This window comes from Podarcis raffonei, chromosome 7 (assembly GCF_027172205.1).
Source record: "Podarcis raffonei isolate rPodRaf1 chromosome 7, rPodRaf1.pri, whole genome shotgun sequence".
Classification (NCBI taxonomy): Eukaryota; Metazoa; Chordata; class Lepidosauria; order Squamata; family Lacertidae; genus Podarcis; species Podarcis raffonei.
Genome location: NC_070608.1, coordinates 64,933,073 through 64,946,861, shown reverse-complemented (window position 1 = coordinate 64,946,861; position 13,789 = coordinate 64,933,073). Strand labels below are relative to the sequence as shown.

Genomic DNA, 13,789 nt, shown 5'->3' with positions numbered 1-13,789 from the left:
GCTCTATAGCTATAGCAAACAGTAATGGGAAGAGTGGATACTCCTGACATATGCCCATGTACAATAGAAAACTTTCAGAGTAGAAGCCATCGGCCCTCAGATTCAAATAAGTGATCCAGTTTCTATGTCATAAAGAGATGCGAGATCAAAACTAAATATAATTAACAAGGGCTTCAGAAATATAAAAAATTCTCATACTAATTTATCAAACGTTTTTTATGTATTTAGCTGTGTTGATGTTCTTTGTCTGAAATATAATTTATGTATGTTAGCTTGTTTTTTAATAACTTAATTTGGTCAGGATGAATGTATACTTTCATTAAGGAATATGTATCAGGATGGAAATAAAAGAATGTATACATCCTGCAAATACAATGCATGCAGCGTTCAAAATTTGTCAGGTGCATTTTGTACCTGGCCATCGGCCACTTGCAACCAAGTGGAGATACCCAGGTGCCAGGATGGCACCTGATGTCTCTGCCATCTGGAGGTGCATGCCTGGGGATCCTAGGATCCTGATGGTTTTCACATACTAACAACACATCCTGTTGAATTCTCTCTCTGATATTTTATCTGCACAATCAGAACGAATTTCAGGAACCAAAAGTTATATTAAAAAATATGACTTTTGAGGCATCTGGCCCCAAAACGGCAACTAGGCATTCCGTTTTGGCAACTGTAACCCTGGTTTAAGGAGACATTTTGTGCCTAGCTTATATTAATCACAGCCTGGAGTCTTGGTAGTTGTGCCTCCGCCCAGAGCTTTCGTAGACCTTAACTTCCACTGTCATAGAGAGTTTAAACCGTTATTGATACTCCCCTTGTCTAGAGATTCAGATGTATATATAATTTACAAAATTCTACAAGTTTTTGAATCACTTTAGCTAGATCACTTCCCCCTGAGTGTTATATATCTATGAAATTTAATGAATTAGTGATAGATCATTTTAGTGATGAATTGGACATGAGGGAATGCCTTCAAGATATTAATGTGGGGTATCTTTATTAGGCAGCCCTTGTTTAAAAGTCCTTGGAGAATGAATACAGGATCTTGAAAAACTTACTAAATTGGAGAAAAGGTATAAAAAAACGCCATAGATTCCATGCAGTAGAATTAGTATTCAGGAAGAAACTTGCCTGCTCAGGGTCTAATAAGACAGAATAGACTCTGGATTATCTGGATCATTGTGAATGGAAAAGTGGAGCGAATTGTTTGTTGGAATATGGATATTGTCAAGTACAATATGGTCTCCATTTGTAGACATTACTTTATTGCGTATCCAAATATGCTTGTAATTTTATCCGGGAATGATCAGGTTCGCCCAGTTGGTACCATTTCCACATTATTAGATAAAAATAATAATGCTTTCTGTATTATTTCTGGAATAAACAAAAATATATTCAGTCTTTGCATACATCAATCAATCAGTCATTTTATTTGTATGCCACCTTTCCAAAGTTTAATCCATGCTCAAGGCAGCTGGGACGCGGATGGCGATGTGGGTTAAACCACAGAGCCTAGGGCTTGCCGATCAGAAGGTCGGCGATTCGAATCCCCACGACGGGGTGAGCTCCCGTTGCTCGGTCCCTGCTCCTGCCAACCTAGCAGTTCGAAAGCACGTCAAAGTGCAAGTAGATAAATAGGTACCGCTCCGGCGGAAAGGTAAACGGCGTTTCCATGCGCTGCTCTGGTTCGCCAGAAGCGGCTTAGTCATGCTGGCCACATGACCCAGAAGCTGTACGCCGGCTCCCTCAGTCAATAAAGCGAGATGAGCGCCGCAACCCCAGAGTCGGCCATGGCTGGACCTAATGGTCAGGGGTCCCTTTACCTTTACAAGGCAGCTTATGGAAAATTATGTAACTCCAAACATAACAAAAGTAGTCATAAACAGTAGACAAAAACATCAAAAAGTACACAACCAAATTGAACAATGTAAGAGCCGACATAAAGACACAAAAAATTAACAGCAACAATCCCCTGCCCAAACAATACCCAAGCCAAGAATTCTGTTCAGCAGCCTCAGGTTTTGTAGCTGGAGTCAGTCAGGGCCCCACCCTCCCAGGCCAGGTGGGAAAAGTCTAGCAAGGCAGGGAACAAGCCTTCCAATATTCAGAGCCAAGATGCATGATTGTAAAGGGCAAAATAATCTATTGGCTGTGCATTGTTTCTCATCGATAAACCAACAGTGCAGTCTTCACAGATATTTCAGACTTGCTTGAGCTAAGAATAGGAGATAATAAAAATGCCAATGTAGTCGTTTCTCCCCTCACCAGGATAGACAGAAATAATAATTAAACAGCACTGAAATATTTGTCATGGGATTTGGCTTCCCAGGAAGGCTAAACTACACATTACATGGCAGATCTGTGATCAGATTTCCCATTGTCAAAAAGGAGCAGTATCATTTGGAATGATAAATGACATTTAATTGGTCTTGAATACCATTGTAAACACATGTGGCTGAACCGTTCATTTTTGTTAAAGTAACATTTGCTTAAATTTAGTCTTCCTCTCTGCAAGCTCCTGCTGATAAAACTCTCATAGGTTTAGAAATGCATTTAATTGCACAGGGTAAAATTGATGACATTTGAATAGAGCTTCTGTCTAATCAGTTGGCATCTTTAAAAGTTGACAGCTCAGTTTTTGCTCATATTTTCTCATGCACTGAAATGCTTATATCTGCATTCTGGCATGTTCAGATAACATAATAATAGGAAAACCTCTGATATCTAATCACAGCTTCTTGTTTGAAGCCTGGTGTTTTCATACACCCTTCCCCCTGCCTTTTTACATTTTCTTTCTTGAGGTGTATAGGAATTATCAAAGCTGCTGCTTCTCCTCCCCCCCCCCCCGTTTTTTTAAAAAAACGAATTTCCAAACCTCCTGTGATTTACAGCTGTAATCACATTTCCATAGATGCTCATGCAGAACGTACTTTGGGCATGTAAATACCTCCTTTGGGTAGTAATGGTCCTGTCAAGATTTGGATGTTAGTGACATCAGTGGAACTATTGCAGTTTAGCAAGCTTGTAAACTGAGCTGAATGGCATATGTTAATAGTAGCACTGATTTGATTTTGTGATAACGCTGGTGACATTTTGGGTGTCCTTTGTTGTGAGAGGTCCTTTGTGTGGCTGTCTTGTTACAGTCTCTGTATTAATTATTCAAAGTTCTTCAACCCTCCAAAGAGTTAAAAAATGCTGTGATTTCAGGAAGTTGCAACAATTCTAATTGAGTTTTGGACTCTTGGGTGAGGGTCTTCATCATGCTTTGAGTTTATAAATGTGTACATGCATTTGGAATTTTGCACGACTTGTTTATATGATTAACAGCTTACTCTTTCAACTTGTATAGCACACTTTAAATAGAAAAAAAGCTTTACATTTCCTGGCGTGGGGGATCTTTAACACATAAAAAAATTATATATAAAAATCTTTTTTATGGTACATTTGATAGTGACTGTGCAGTTGGATATTAGATAACACATTTGGGTGAGACTACGGCTACAAATCAAAGGTTTGTGGGCTTTCTTGTGCAACACTAGCACTGTTTCACCCCACAGCCATAAGAGAGGATTTTATATTCTTGAGCCTTAGCTTGCACGTTTGTAAACTTGGGGACGCCCATTTGCATGTCTGTGAGTCATTTTGTGATATGGCTCAAAGCCACTCCATTATTTAACCAAGCATTAGTCTTGCTAAAATATGTTCAGTCTGTCGGCTCTTTTCATGCATCATGTTTAGTTCACAAATTAATTTGAATTCACTTTCCATATTTCAGTTTTCACAATATCTGGAATTTTTATCACAGTTTAAATTCATTCAAGCCATTATTTTAAAGTCTGAAAAGCTAGTGTGTCCAAATTAAAATACATCTATAATATTTACATGGTAACTTGTATAACAATTGGCATCCCCGGTATTTTGTATAAGAAGTAGCAGCTCAGTTGCATTGGAACTAGGGTTGCCACCCCTTCCCTTTAAAAAAGGAACAGTACCATTTTGGCGGTACAGAGCCCCCTGTCCTGTTTGGCCCCCAATTTGTCCCATTTTTGAAGTCATAAAAATAAAAATTGGCATTTGTGTGCTCACCCAAACTTGCTTGTGTTGCGTGCAACCAAACTTGGCTTTCACTGAAAAAACAGTATGCCGTAATCTGATGCACAAAGAAGTTTGATACTCAAGTGTATGCAAGTGGGTGTTTGGCTGAAACTTAAATGGGCAGCAGACTGTGATGGCACTGGATCATTTAAGCCAAAGTCCTGCTAGCTGAAATGATTTCAAGTGGAAATTGTTCTCAATTTTACCTGTACAAACTAGACTGCTTTCCAGATTAAACAAGAACAACAGAAATCAAAGTGCCTATTTTTACAAACTTTTGTTTCAAAGTTTGTGATCTGCCTATAATAATGCTTTGTCTCAATTTAAAAAAAGAAGAGATGCTCTCATTGAATGGAGCGAGCTCTGTTTCAGGAACAAGTTAGGTATTTATTTATTTGGATGATTTATGCACTACTTGTCCCCATAGTCTCTTATTATAAATGGTTATGTCATAATGCAGTATGTGTTTACCTTACTTTGGCACCAACAATTTTTACCTACAAGATCCATTGATGTGAGGAATTGGGGCGTGCAATTCTCATCGGCATCCAATATGAAAATACACCGAATTTTCATAATTAAAGATACATAATACTGCCTAGATTAAGGCCAATTAAAAATGTGAAACTCATTGCATTTGCAGGATCTTTCAAGTATGTAATGTATTTACAGGATAAAAAAAGTTTTTAAGAGCATTATTTATTTATTAAGCAAATTTTTGGCATCATCATTTAGTATCTGCTGCTTATGCAGAGTTTCTGTTTATCCCACCATGCCATTTGCTTTCATGCTTGTCTACTGCTACAGGCTTTAATTGGCTGGTCAATCAACTAAGCCAGTCTGAATCAGTGAAGGTTGTAATTAAGGGCATACTTGCTTGTTTTGCTCATTTATTTAACAATGATAAGGACAGTGAAAGAAAATATATTTTAAAAAAATACCTTTCTCAGAATGTTTGGGGTTTTTTCTTTCTTTCTTTAATGGTTGTTTCCCAATTCCTTCATTATCTGATGCAAAGATCTATATTGAGATTTTAGCAGAGTGCACATTTTAAAAGCAATTCAGTTGAGAGACCTAAATTGTATGCCATGCTTATATTGCAAACCCCTTGCACTGTAACTGTGTCACTGCTAGACAGGGATTTGCACGCTAGCAGTAAATATTTATTAGTGGTAGATTTAGTCTTTGATTTTGTTTCAGTCCATGGAAAAGGAAAAACAAAACAAGAAGAAATAGTCCAGGCCAGTAAATTGTTCCAACCTGTAGAGGCATTTCTAGAAACAGCAAGGTTTGTATTCAAAATGTTTTGATAACCTCGTCATATTTCATGTTACAAAAAACATTGCTATTTTCCTCAGGCGAATGAAATGTTATTCAGTGGAAGGAAACTGACTGCACAAGAAGCATGTGCCAAGGGACTGGTGTCGCAAGTTTTTTGGCCAGGAACATTCACACAAGAAGTCATGGTTCGAATTAAGGAACTTGTCACATGTAATTCAGTTGTAAGTTTCTTTTACCTTATTTCACTTAAGGCTGAATAAGTGATTTGTAGTTATTATAGTGGCTAAGGAACACTTCGCATAGTGAATTTTCTCAGTGTCTGAGCAGTGCTGAGCCCTCCCAAGCCCTGAATACGCCCCAAAACATGGGGAAGCCAATTGGGCTGTGTGCAAATAACAACAACAACAACAACAAACTTTTATTTATATCCCGCCCTCCCCAGCCAAAGTCAGGCTCAGGGCAGCTAACATCAGATATATAAGATTGGTATAAAATCAAACAATAATTAAATAAAATTTTAAAATATGCAGGTAGAAGCAGTTTCCGTAATTATGCCAGCATTTTTCTCAGGGGCCATGAATGCAAGAATAGCTGTTGTATCTGCATAAAGTCTTGTTCGTACTGTAGTTATATGAAATATGTGCCCAACTATATCATGGGACAGCTTGTTTGGAGGGGGAAGTGAGTGTGAACTGATCCCATGAACATTTAACTATCCTAATGTCCACCTGAAAGCTGTCCACACTTGTAATACAGCTTTTAAATAAGCTATTTGACATGTTGTGGGAATTTTTACATAAATTTGGAAAGTGAACCCCGGCAGCTTTATTTTAGTCTTAAATTTTAGAGTAAGGATCACAGTTGTGCTGAGTGAGCTAGCCAAAAATATCTTGTTCTAAACTGCTTTGATATTTGAACAGAGTGTCCATAGCGGTGTTTTGTTTCTGTTTATATTTGCTTGGATAAGACAGACCAAAAATAACCAACCCCCCACCACCCTGCCATCACATCAAAGAAATATTTAGGGTTAAATCTACAGGGTTCCACCCTGCATAAGTCCTACTTACATAATAAAAAATAGTATTCAATGCAACCCTCTTGGCTACGCTATGCATAGGTTGAGCTTCTTATTAATGAACCAGAGTCAGAGATGCAACAAACATTATTTGGTTTTTTTCCTGAGTTACATAATCATTACTGAAAATACTATTTTTCTGTCATAATTCTTAAACACACACCTGGGTTGCAGCACAGTTAAGGCATTTGGGGAGCAATTGTATGCACAGGAAGCCTGCATAAAGCAAGCTGGTGTAAGTTAAGCCAGTGTAGTTACACCAGATCCAAATCCTGTTCAGCAGTGAGGCAGCTGCTGCTGTTCTGCGGAAGGAAAACAAGCCAAGGTGCTAGGTCACATAATAAATTATTATTATTGTTTTTGTTGTTGTTATTATTACCCCGCCCATCTGGCTGGGTTTCCCCAGCCACTCTAGGCGGCTTCCAACAAAGTTTTAAAATACAATAGTCCATCAAACATTAAAAGCTTCCCTAAACAGGGCTGCCTTCAGATGTCTGAAGCCTACTTCTTAACCCTCTGGTTGCACTCCTTTTGAAGGGGCTCGCATTCAGCTCAGCTGGCTGGGCCAGGATAAGCAAGCTATGCTGGCTTATCTTCAGCTCAGCTGGTGTAGAGGACTTTACCACCAGCTTTGAGGTGTTTCCCTTCATCGTGTACCATCTGACAGGTGCTAATGACTTGCTCATTTCTACAACTCCTTGTGGCAGACAAGAGAGCAATGGCCTAATCTTTTTAACTTGGAGGAAGAGTTACATCTTTCTAGTTACCAAATATTATGATTGTGCGGTGAACTGTAAACACATTTAGTTGAGCCTGCTCACAGTTCCCCTTCAGACAGTTCCCTTTCCTGATGAGGTTGGGAAAGCTGAGGTGGAGGAGGCTGGGCTGTCCTTGGATAAAGCTTAAAGGACCCCTGACCATTAGGTCCAGTCGTGGCCGACTCTGGGGTTGCGGTGCTCATCTCGCTTTATTGGCCGAGGGAGCCAGCGTACAGCTTCCGGGTCATGTGGCCAGCATGACTAAGCCGCTTCTGGCGAACCAGAGCAGCGCACGGAAACGCCGTTTACCTTTCCGCCGGAGCGGTACCTATTTATCTACTTGCACTTTGACATGCTTTCGAACTGCTAGGTTGGCAGGAGCAGGGACCGAGCAACGGGAGCTCACCCCATTGCGGGGATTCGAACCACCGACCTTCTGATCAGCCAGTCCTAGGCTCTGTGGTTTAACCCATAGTGCCACCCGCATCCCTGGATAAAGCTTAAGGACTCCTCAAGTCCCTCTCTGTCCATGTTAGCCAGCCATTTCCCAACATTCCATCCCACTCAAGCATGGCCGAGAAACAGAAAGCAGATCAGGTAAATGCAGAGAGGGGTTAACCCCCACTCGAAGACGGTGCATGCCTTGATTCCCTTCCCCCATGGAAACAAATGGTAGCCATTCACTTAACACAGGAATGGGTAAAATTCAGTTCTCCCGTCCCTCAGTTATCTGTCTCCTCCTTGAGTGTGGCTATGTGTTGTGTTTGGTGGCGGGGTGCCTCTGTTCACAGCGCCTGTTACCTGCTCTCTTTCTCTTATAATTTAAATATGTAAGTATTGATATATTGGATGGTGGCCTCCATCAATATATACAGTGAAAACGTGCAGCAGCCAAAATGATCATTAAAGTTGTCATTTGCAACAGAATAGCTGCTATTGGGCTTCGCCTTTCCTCTCACATATTGCAAAGAGGGCAGTGTCCACCCACGACATGGAGGCACCTGCCCTAACCAATGAGTGTGCAACACACACTCATCTTTGCACTGTGCCTAACCGTGGCATATTTCCTGTTTTGTATAACCACATGCTTATTATATCTTCTTCATTTTATGTAGGTACTTGAAGAATCCAAAGGTTTAGTTCGTAGTATTATGAAGGTGGACTTGGAACAAGCAAATGACAAAGAGTGTGAAGTTCTAAAGAAAATTTGGGGTTCTGCTCAAGGAATGGACTCAATGTTGAAATACTTGCAGAGGAAGATTGATGAATTTTGAAGAGATGCTCATTGACACTGGAATTGTATTTACTTTGGGACATCTGGGTTTTATGGATGCTCTAAACGAATTTAAAAGTCCGACGCTCAGAAAAGAGTGGGACTAAAGCTTGAGGAGAACTTCTTTTTATTGTCAAGGTTTTTTTAAAAAAAATTAAAGAAGTACTGTATGTTAAGCATTGAACAAATTTCCTTTCTCCATATATAGATTATAAATATATATATTATATTTCTTTATATACACGAACTAAAAAAAAACTATAATGGAGTGCACTACCAAACTTTTGTCTTCTACTTTATCATTGGCTAGTACTGTATCAGAAGAAAAAGGTGGATAAAATGAGGTGTTGCGTTATTTTGTATGTGGCAGGAAGGTCCTGAAGCAATGAGATATTTTTCCACTAGAGTACAGAATTGAAGCGGGTATTGGCCAGCCCTTACTTTCACTGCCCAAAAAGAGTTAGTTGAGAAGAGGCGTTGCCTTGAATTCTGAGGAAGGTTCTAAATACCTCAAATAATGATGCATTCAGAAAAAACAATTATTTTTTAAAAGAAAACCCTGTAATTAAATGGTCTATTTTCTCTGCCTCTTCTCCCTGCCACCCCCCCCATCCCCACCTCCTTAAAAAAATGAGTGTGCTCAGGATTTATGCTATAAAAAACACTCAGCCCTTCTTGTTTGGGGGAGGATGCCCAATTCCTACCCGGAGAGCATAAAGAAGCCAGTCTGTCGTTGAAAAAGAAGCTTCATTTGCAGTATTAGTGAATCACTGAAATACCATATATACTATGGATAGCTTAGTCTTAGCGGGTTTTATTATTTTAACTACATAATTGCTTCTGTTGCTGGGTGAGAAAACAACTCTATATAAGTTTTTTTTGTTGTTTTTTGGTTCTTTGGTTTGCTCTTTTTGTTCTTCTGTTTGAATTACACCAAAAAAATGTATTTTATTTTATTTAATAAGTTAAAATTTCTTTTGGCACACTATTAAATATTCCCTTTCTTTACAACAAAAAAAACCACCTTACCTTATATTAGATGTTTAATATCTTTTGTTTTTAGTTTGAATTATACACTATGGCCCTGATCCAGAGATCTTTCCATGCAGCAGCAGCAGGCTGCATGCATTCTGCAGTGGATGAGAATCTCCACTGCCAGACGATCAGCACTGTCAGCTGATTTCATGTCAGAGTGGGTTCTTGAAATCGGCTCCTCTGCCTTCAAGTTAGAAGAATCATCCATCTGTTTGGCAGTGCGTACTTGATACAAGAATACCACACTGCAACACCCAGATGCTGGATGCAATTTTCTCTTCCCCGCCCCCCCCCCCCCGCACAGTGCCCTTTTGTGCTCATGGGACTGCATCCAGAATGGCACTATGCCCATGAAAGCTTGTTTTCCATGTGCAGATTGCCATTATTGGATCAGCATGCATAAAATATGCAGTATTGATGCACAAGAGTGACCTTTGTAAACAATACCTATTTTGCATTCCTTTCAGGGGTGTGTGATGATTCCCGACTCCAGATATCTATACTTGGGTATCTGTTTGCAATCTTACTGAATGTATGAAGAATAGGGGCGGGTGGGTGGGGGGAAGGAATCAAACATTATTTTTGTACAGTTTGGAACTTTATACTTGGAGCCTGACCACCTCATCCTAGTGGAGAGTTGTACAGTGTGTAAATCTGCTTTTACCTTGGATTGGTACAGTATTTTTGCATCTGTGGGACCTACTTTTTTGTTGTTCTAGTAGTTTGAACTATATATAAACTGTACAATCTGTAAAGTTTTTATAGAATAAATATTCAGCTGTGAACTGGTTAAAATAAAACTAATATTTCTTAACACCTCTTAAAATCGCTGCAGTGTGTAGCTCTCTTTCTCCTCCATCTCCCTGCCTTCACTCCCCCAGGAAATACTTCATTCCAGCTTTACAAATCCTTTTAAAATTGCAGTTTTCCTGTAAACACTGCTAGTTATCCTGAGACTGTCCTACTTAATTTCCTCATTTGCAGACATAGCAAATTAAAACAGTTATAGAAAAGGTCAGGAGGTTAACACTTCAACCTGGTATACCTCTTAGATGATTCAGTGTAGATATAACAGGATTAGTTCTTTCCATCGGTGTCAAGTGGAAAGTTCAGTCTCAGCTACGAACTTCACTTGCGTTGACTCTTAGGCCTTAGGCAAAAATAAAAGTACAGAAAAACACACATGATGATATTCTTCCAAATGACTCTTATCTTCACATACCAGAAGCAATTACAGAACCTTTTCTACATTTTTCATTTTTCTACATTTTAGAATCTAGGCCAATTTTTGGTTTTCCACCCAACCATCTCATTGTACCATGTTGTTTTTTTAATGAGTTTTAAGTTTCTATTCCTATTTATTGAAAAAAAAGGAAGGGGATCTTTTTGATGATGTGAATCAGTATGATAAACCTTCAGTGCTGTTGTGTTTTTTAACTTTATTTTACCCAACAATGAGTTGTACAGACTTCCAGTTTGTCTCAGTAACCTCTGCTAGGCTAGTCTTCTATTTTAAAAAATAAAAATTAGTTCCGCTTCTAAAAAGCGTATTCTGTAATCGGGGGACCAACCTGAAAGCAGCCATGTTGTGGAGATACATTGGCTTGTATCTCCCTGCTGCACATGAGAATAGACAGATCTGAAGAAAAACATGCTGAGTATTTTGGATAGTTATCCCTCAGGCCTTCTGCTCACACCCTACCACACAAATCCATTTGCCTGTCCATAGGGCCCACCTGGCTGATTTAGATAATGAGCACCCCTGCCCATCATGTTCAGAATTTTTTTTTAATGTTTAGTAACTGAATGTGTATGATCACCACACATTCCCTGGGTGGCTCACAAATAAAACAATTAAAATGCAATGTACAATAATAAAAGCAATTAGAAAAGGTGTTTTTCTATTTAAAAAAATCAGGATCAGGCCATAAGATGTGAGTTACTTGGGAGCTTCACCTAGCACAAACAGGTGTATGGAACGGGAAGGTTGTTCCATAACGTGCCAGTACCAAAAAGGTGGCTCTCCCCTTCATTTGGTGGGGGGCACTAAGAGCTGAGTCTCTAAAGATGATCTTAAGGTTCAAGTGAATACATATAGGAAAAAGTGTCCTTTTAGGTACCTAAGCAATTCAGGTTTTTAAGGTTTAAAGCCAGCCCTTTAAATTGGGCCTTGAAACAGACTTGCAGCCAGTACAACTGACAAAGTACTTTTAGGGGGAGTGGGACCATCTGGAAGTTCAACCATTGCTCAGTAATTTGAAACACTGAAATAGTTCAAATTAAACAAAAATAAACTTACTAATACATAACCTTGTATAGACAAAAACATAAGTGATTCCTGCCTCTAAAGAGCATGCCATCTAATTCTGGAAGAAAGATAGTGCCACAGCCTAAAGGGTCCTGTTCCCTGTCACCAACTGCCCTACTTTGGAATGCAGTTGCACCCAGAAGAAGACTTTTGATGAACTTTTGCTATTAATAACAATTTATGAATTACCTACATACATTTCAAGGTGATTTATTGACACACCATAAAAAAACAGCTAAAATCATTTTAAAGACTGCACAAAAACAAGTAAAGATAGGGATTAATTTTGTATTGTTTTTAAACCTAAGACAGAGGCTTTTTTATCCAGATGGAAATGCTCATCAAAACAAAAACGTATTCAGTTATTTCTGGAAGGTACAGATTGTGGGTGCCTTTCATGTCTCTGCCATGATGCCATTCCACAGAACATGGGCAGACATGCTGAAAGCCATGCTCCAAGTTACTGTAGAGCAGACTTCTTGTATTTCTGGAATATTTTTTTGAGAAACTCCTGTAAATCATACTGAACTATATGTTCTCAATACACAGGCTGGTAAATGTGGGGAAAGGCATCCTTTCAGGAACTCAGGATTGTTGAGATGTTGGGGAAGTTTAAGCTTAATAAATTTGATTTTTCTTGCACCTGTTGACTAGCTAATATTCATTTTCTTCCCCTCCCTGCCCTCCCTGCATTTGTTGCTTTGTTTAGTTTCTTGGTGGGATTTGGTCCTATTTGTTATCCTTTCATACTCTAGAGGCAATGACCCAAAGGACAGGAATGGAGCAGCTCTTTCTTCCATCTGCTGCTTCCAGAGTTCTCAGTCAGGGTCTCAGGGGATCCCTGAGATGTTACCCCTCTCAACAGTAAGAGATCATACCAAGAATCCCAACGTTCATTACTCCATGCACGTATTTTGCAACCTCTCATAGGCTCTCAGCCCACAGTTGTGTGGTAGACAATAAAGAATGATTTGTCAGACTCTAATGACAAAATTTTAACAGGGTGTTGCACATTCTGCTTTCTAGAAAGCAATGATGCAAGCAGAATGTGACATCACTGAATTACAGCATGTTGCTCATTCAGAGATACTCTGTTAAACACTTGATCAGTAGTTTTATTCTTGTTATAAATAGCTTCATAGATAGCTGCAGCATGGCCTCTGGATTACATCATTAAGCATCGGTTTCAATTATGAATCACTGAGTCACCCTGTTCTCCAGTCTCTAGTTGCATCCAGGAAGCCAAATTGTGCAACTCTACCAATGACTCTGAAATTATCTCATGGACTGTCCATGGTTATAAGTAAGATGCATTCATCTGGGAACGTCTTGTGGTTGGGCATTAAACATACCAATTATTTTAAAAGAATAATTAAGGTTAAGTTGGAACTTGAATCAAGTAGGAAGGTCTTGAAACCTGTTTCAAAAAACTACCTTGAAATGGCACTTCAGATAAATGCATTTAACATTATTGTTGCCAATAGGAAGGGAAGAGGTTCCACAATCATAGGAACAGGTGCCTGGCTTGCTGTTCTGCCCACAAACACTTGGTTGAAACTAGCACTACCCATGCCATATGGGAAACTCTGGCACATAGATTGTATATTACTATATTTTGCATTTTATGTATGAAGTTTCTATTCCACCCTTCCTCCCAAGGGAGCCCTTTCTGGTACTGACCCTGCAAATAGGAGCAGAGCCACAGTAATATGGTGCCTCCAACTCCCCATCCCCAAGTCATTCCACAGGGACACCATGGTCAGTGGTGTCTAAAGTCACTGGGAGATCAAGGAACACCAACAAGGCTGCACTTCCTCTGAACTTGATGACGCAGCATCCTCTCAAGAACTCCTATAGGCCTGAAAACACTGGCAGCAAACTGCAAGGAGAGCAAACTAGAACTAAATTATCAGAAAATCAAGATCATGGCCTTTGCCAAAAGGCCCAAACCTTGCTCA

The 13,789-nt window shown here is 39.4% G+C and overlaps 2 protein-coding genes and 1 long non-coding RNA gene across 10 annotated transcripts in view; 1 reads left to right on the top strand and 2 right to left on the bottom strand.

Annotated features, from left to right (window-relative positions):
• The window catches only part of CDYL (chromodomain Y like), a 94,078-nt gene extending 83,741 nt beyond the window's left edge, over positions 1-10,337 (top strand). For all 3 annotated transcript variants that reach the window (XM_053396990.1, XM_053396989.1, XM_053396988.1), the window contains 2 exons: positions 5,460-5,603; positions 8,331-10,337. In XM_053396990.1, the coding sequence (XP_053252965.1) occupies positions 5,460-5,603; positions 8,331-8,489 (303 nt within the window). In that variant the 3' untranslated portion in view covers positions 8,490-10,337. The remainder of the gene's footprint in view (positions 1-5,459; positions 5,604-8,330) is intronic.
• LOC128417819 (uncharacterized) overlaps positions 1,414-13,789 on the bottom strand; it is a 313,698-nt gene continuing 301,322 nt past the window's right edge. The window contains exon 2 of the long non-coding RNA XR_008331567.1: positions 1,414-1,736. This is a non-coding gene — a long non-coding RNA (uncharacterized LOC128417819). The remainder of the gene's footprint in view (positions 1,737-13,789) is intronic.
• Positions 1,414-13,789, bottom strand: part of RPP40 (ribonuclease P/MRP subunit p40) — a 36,266-nt gene continuing 23,890 nt past the window's right edge. For 5 of the 6 annotated variants that reach the window (XR_008331563.1, XR_008331557.1, XR_008331561.1 and 2 more), the window contains 3 exons: positions 10,569-10,673; positions 1,836-6,759; positions 1,414-1,480 (listed from right to left, as the gene is read on the bottom strand). The gene's annotated coding sequence lies outside the window, so the exon portion shown is untranslated. The remainder of the gene's footprint in view (positions 1,481-1,835; positions 6,760-10,568; positions 10,674-13,789) is intronic. The other variant, XR_008331558.1, reaches the window with a different exon arrangement.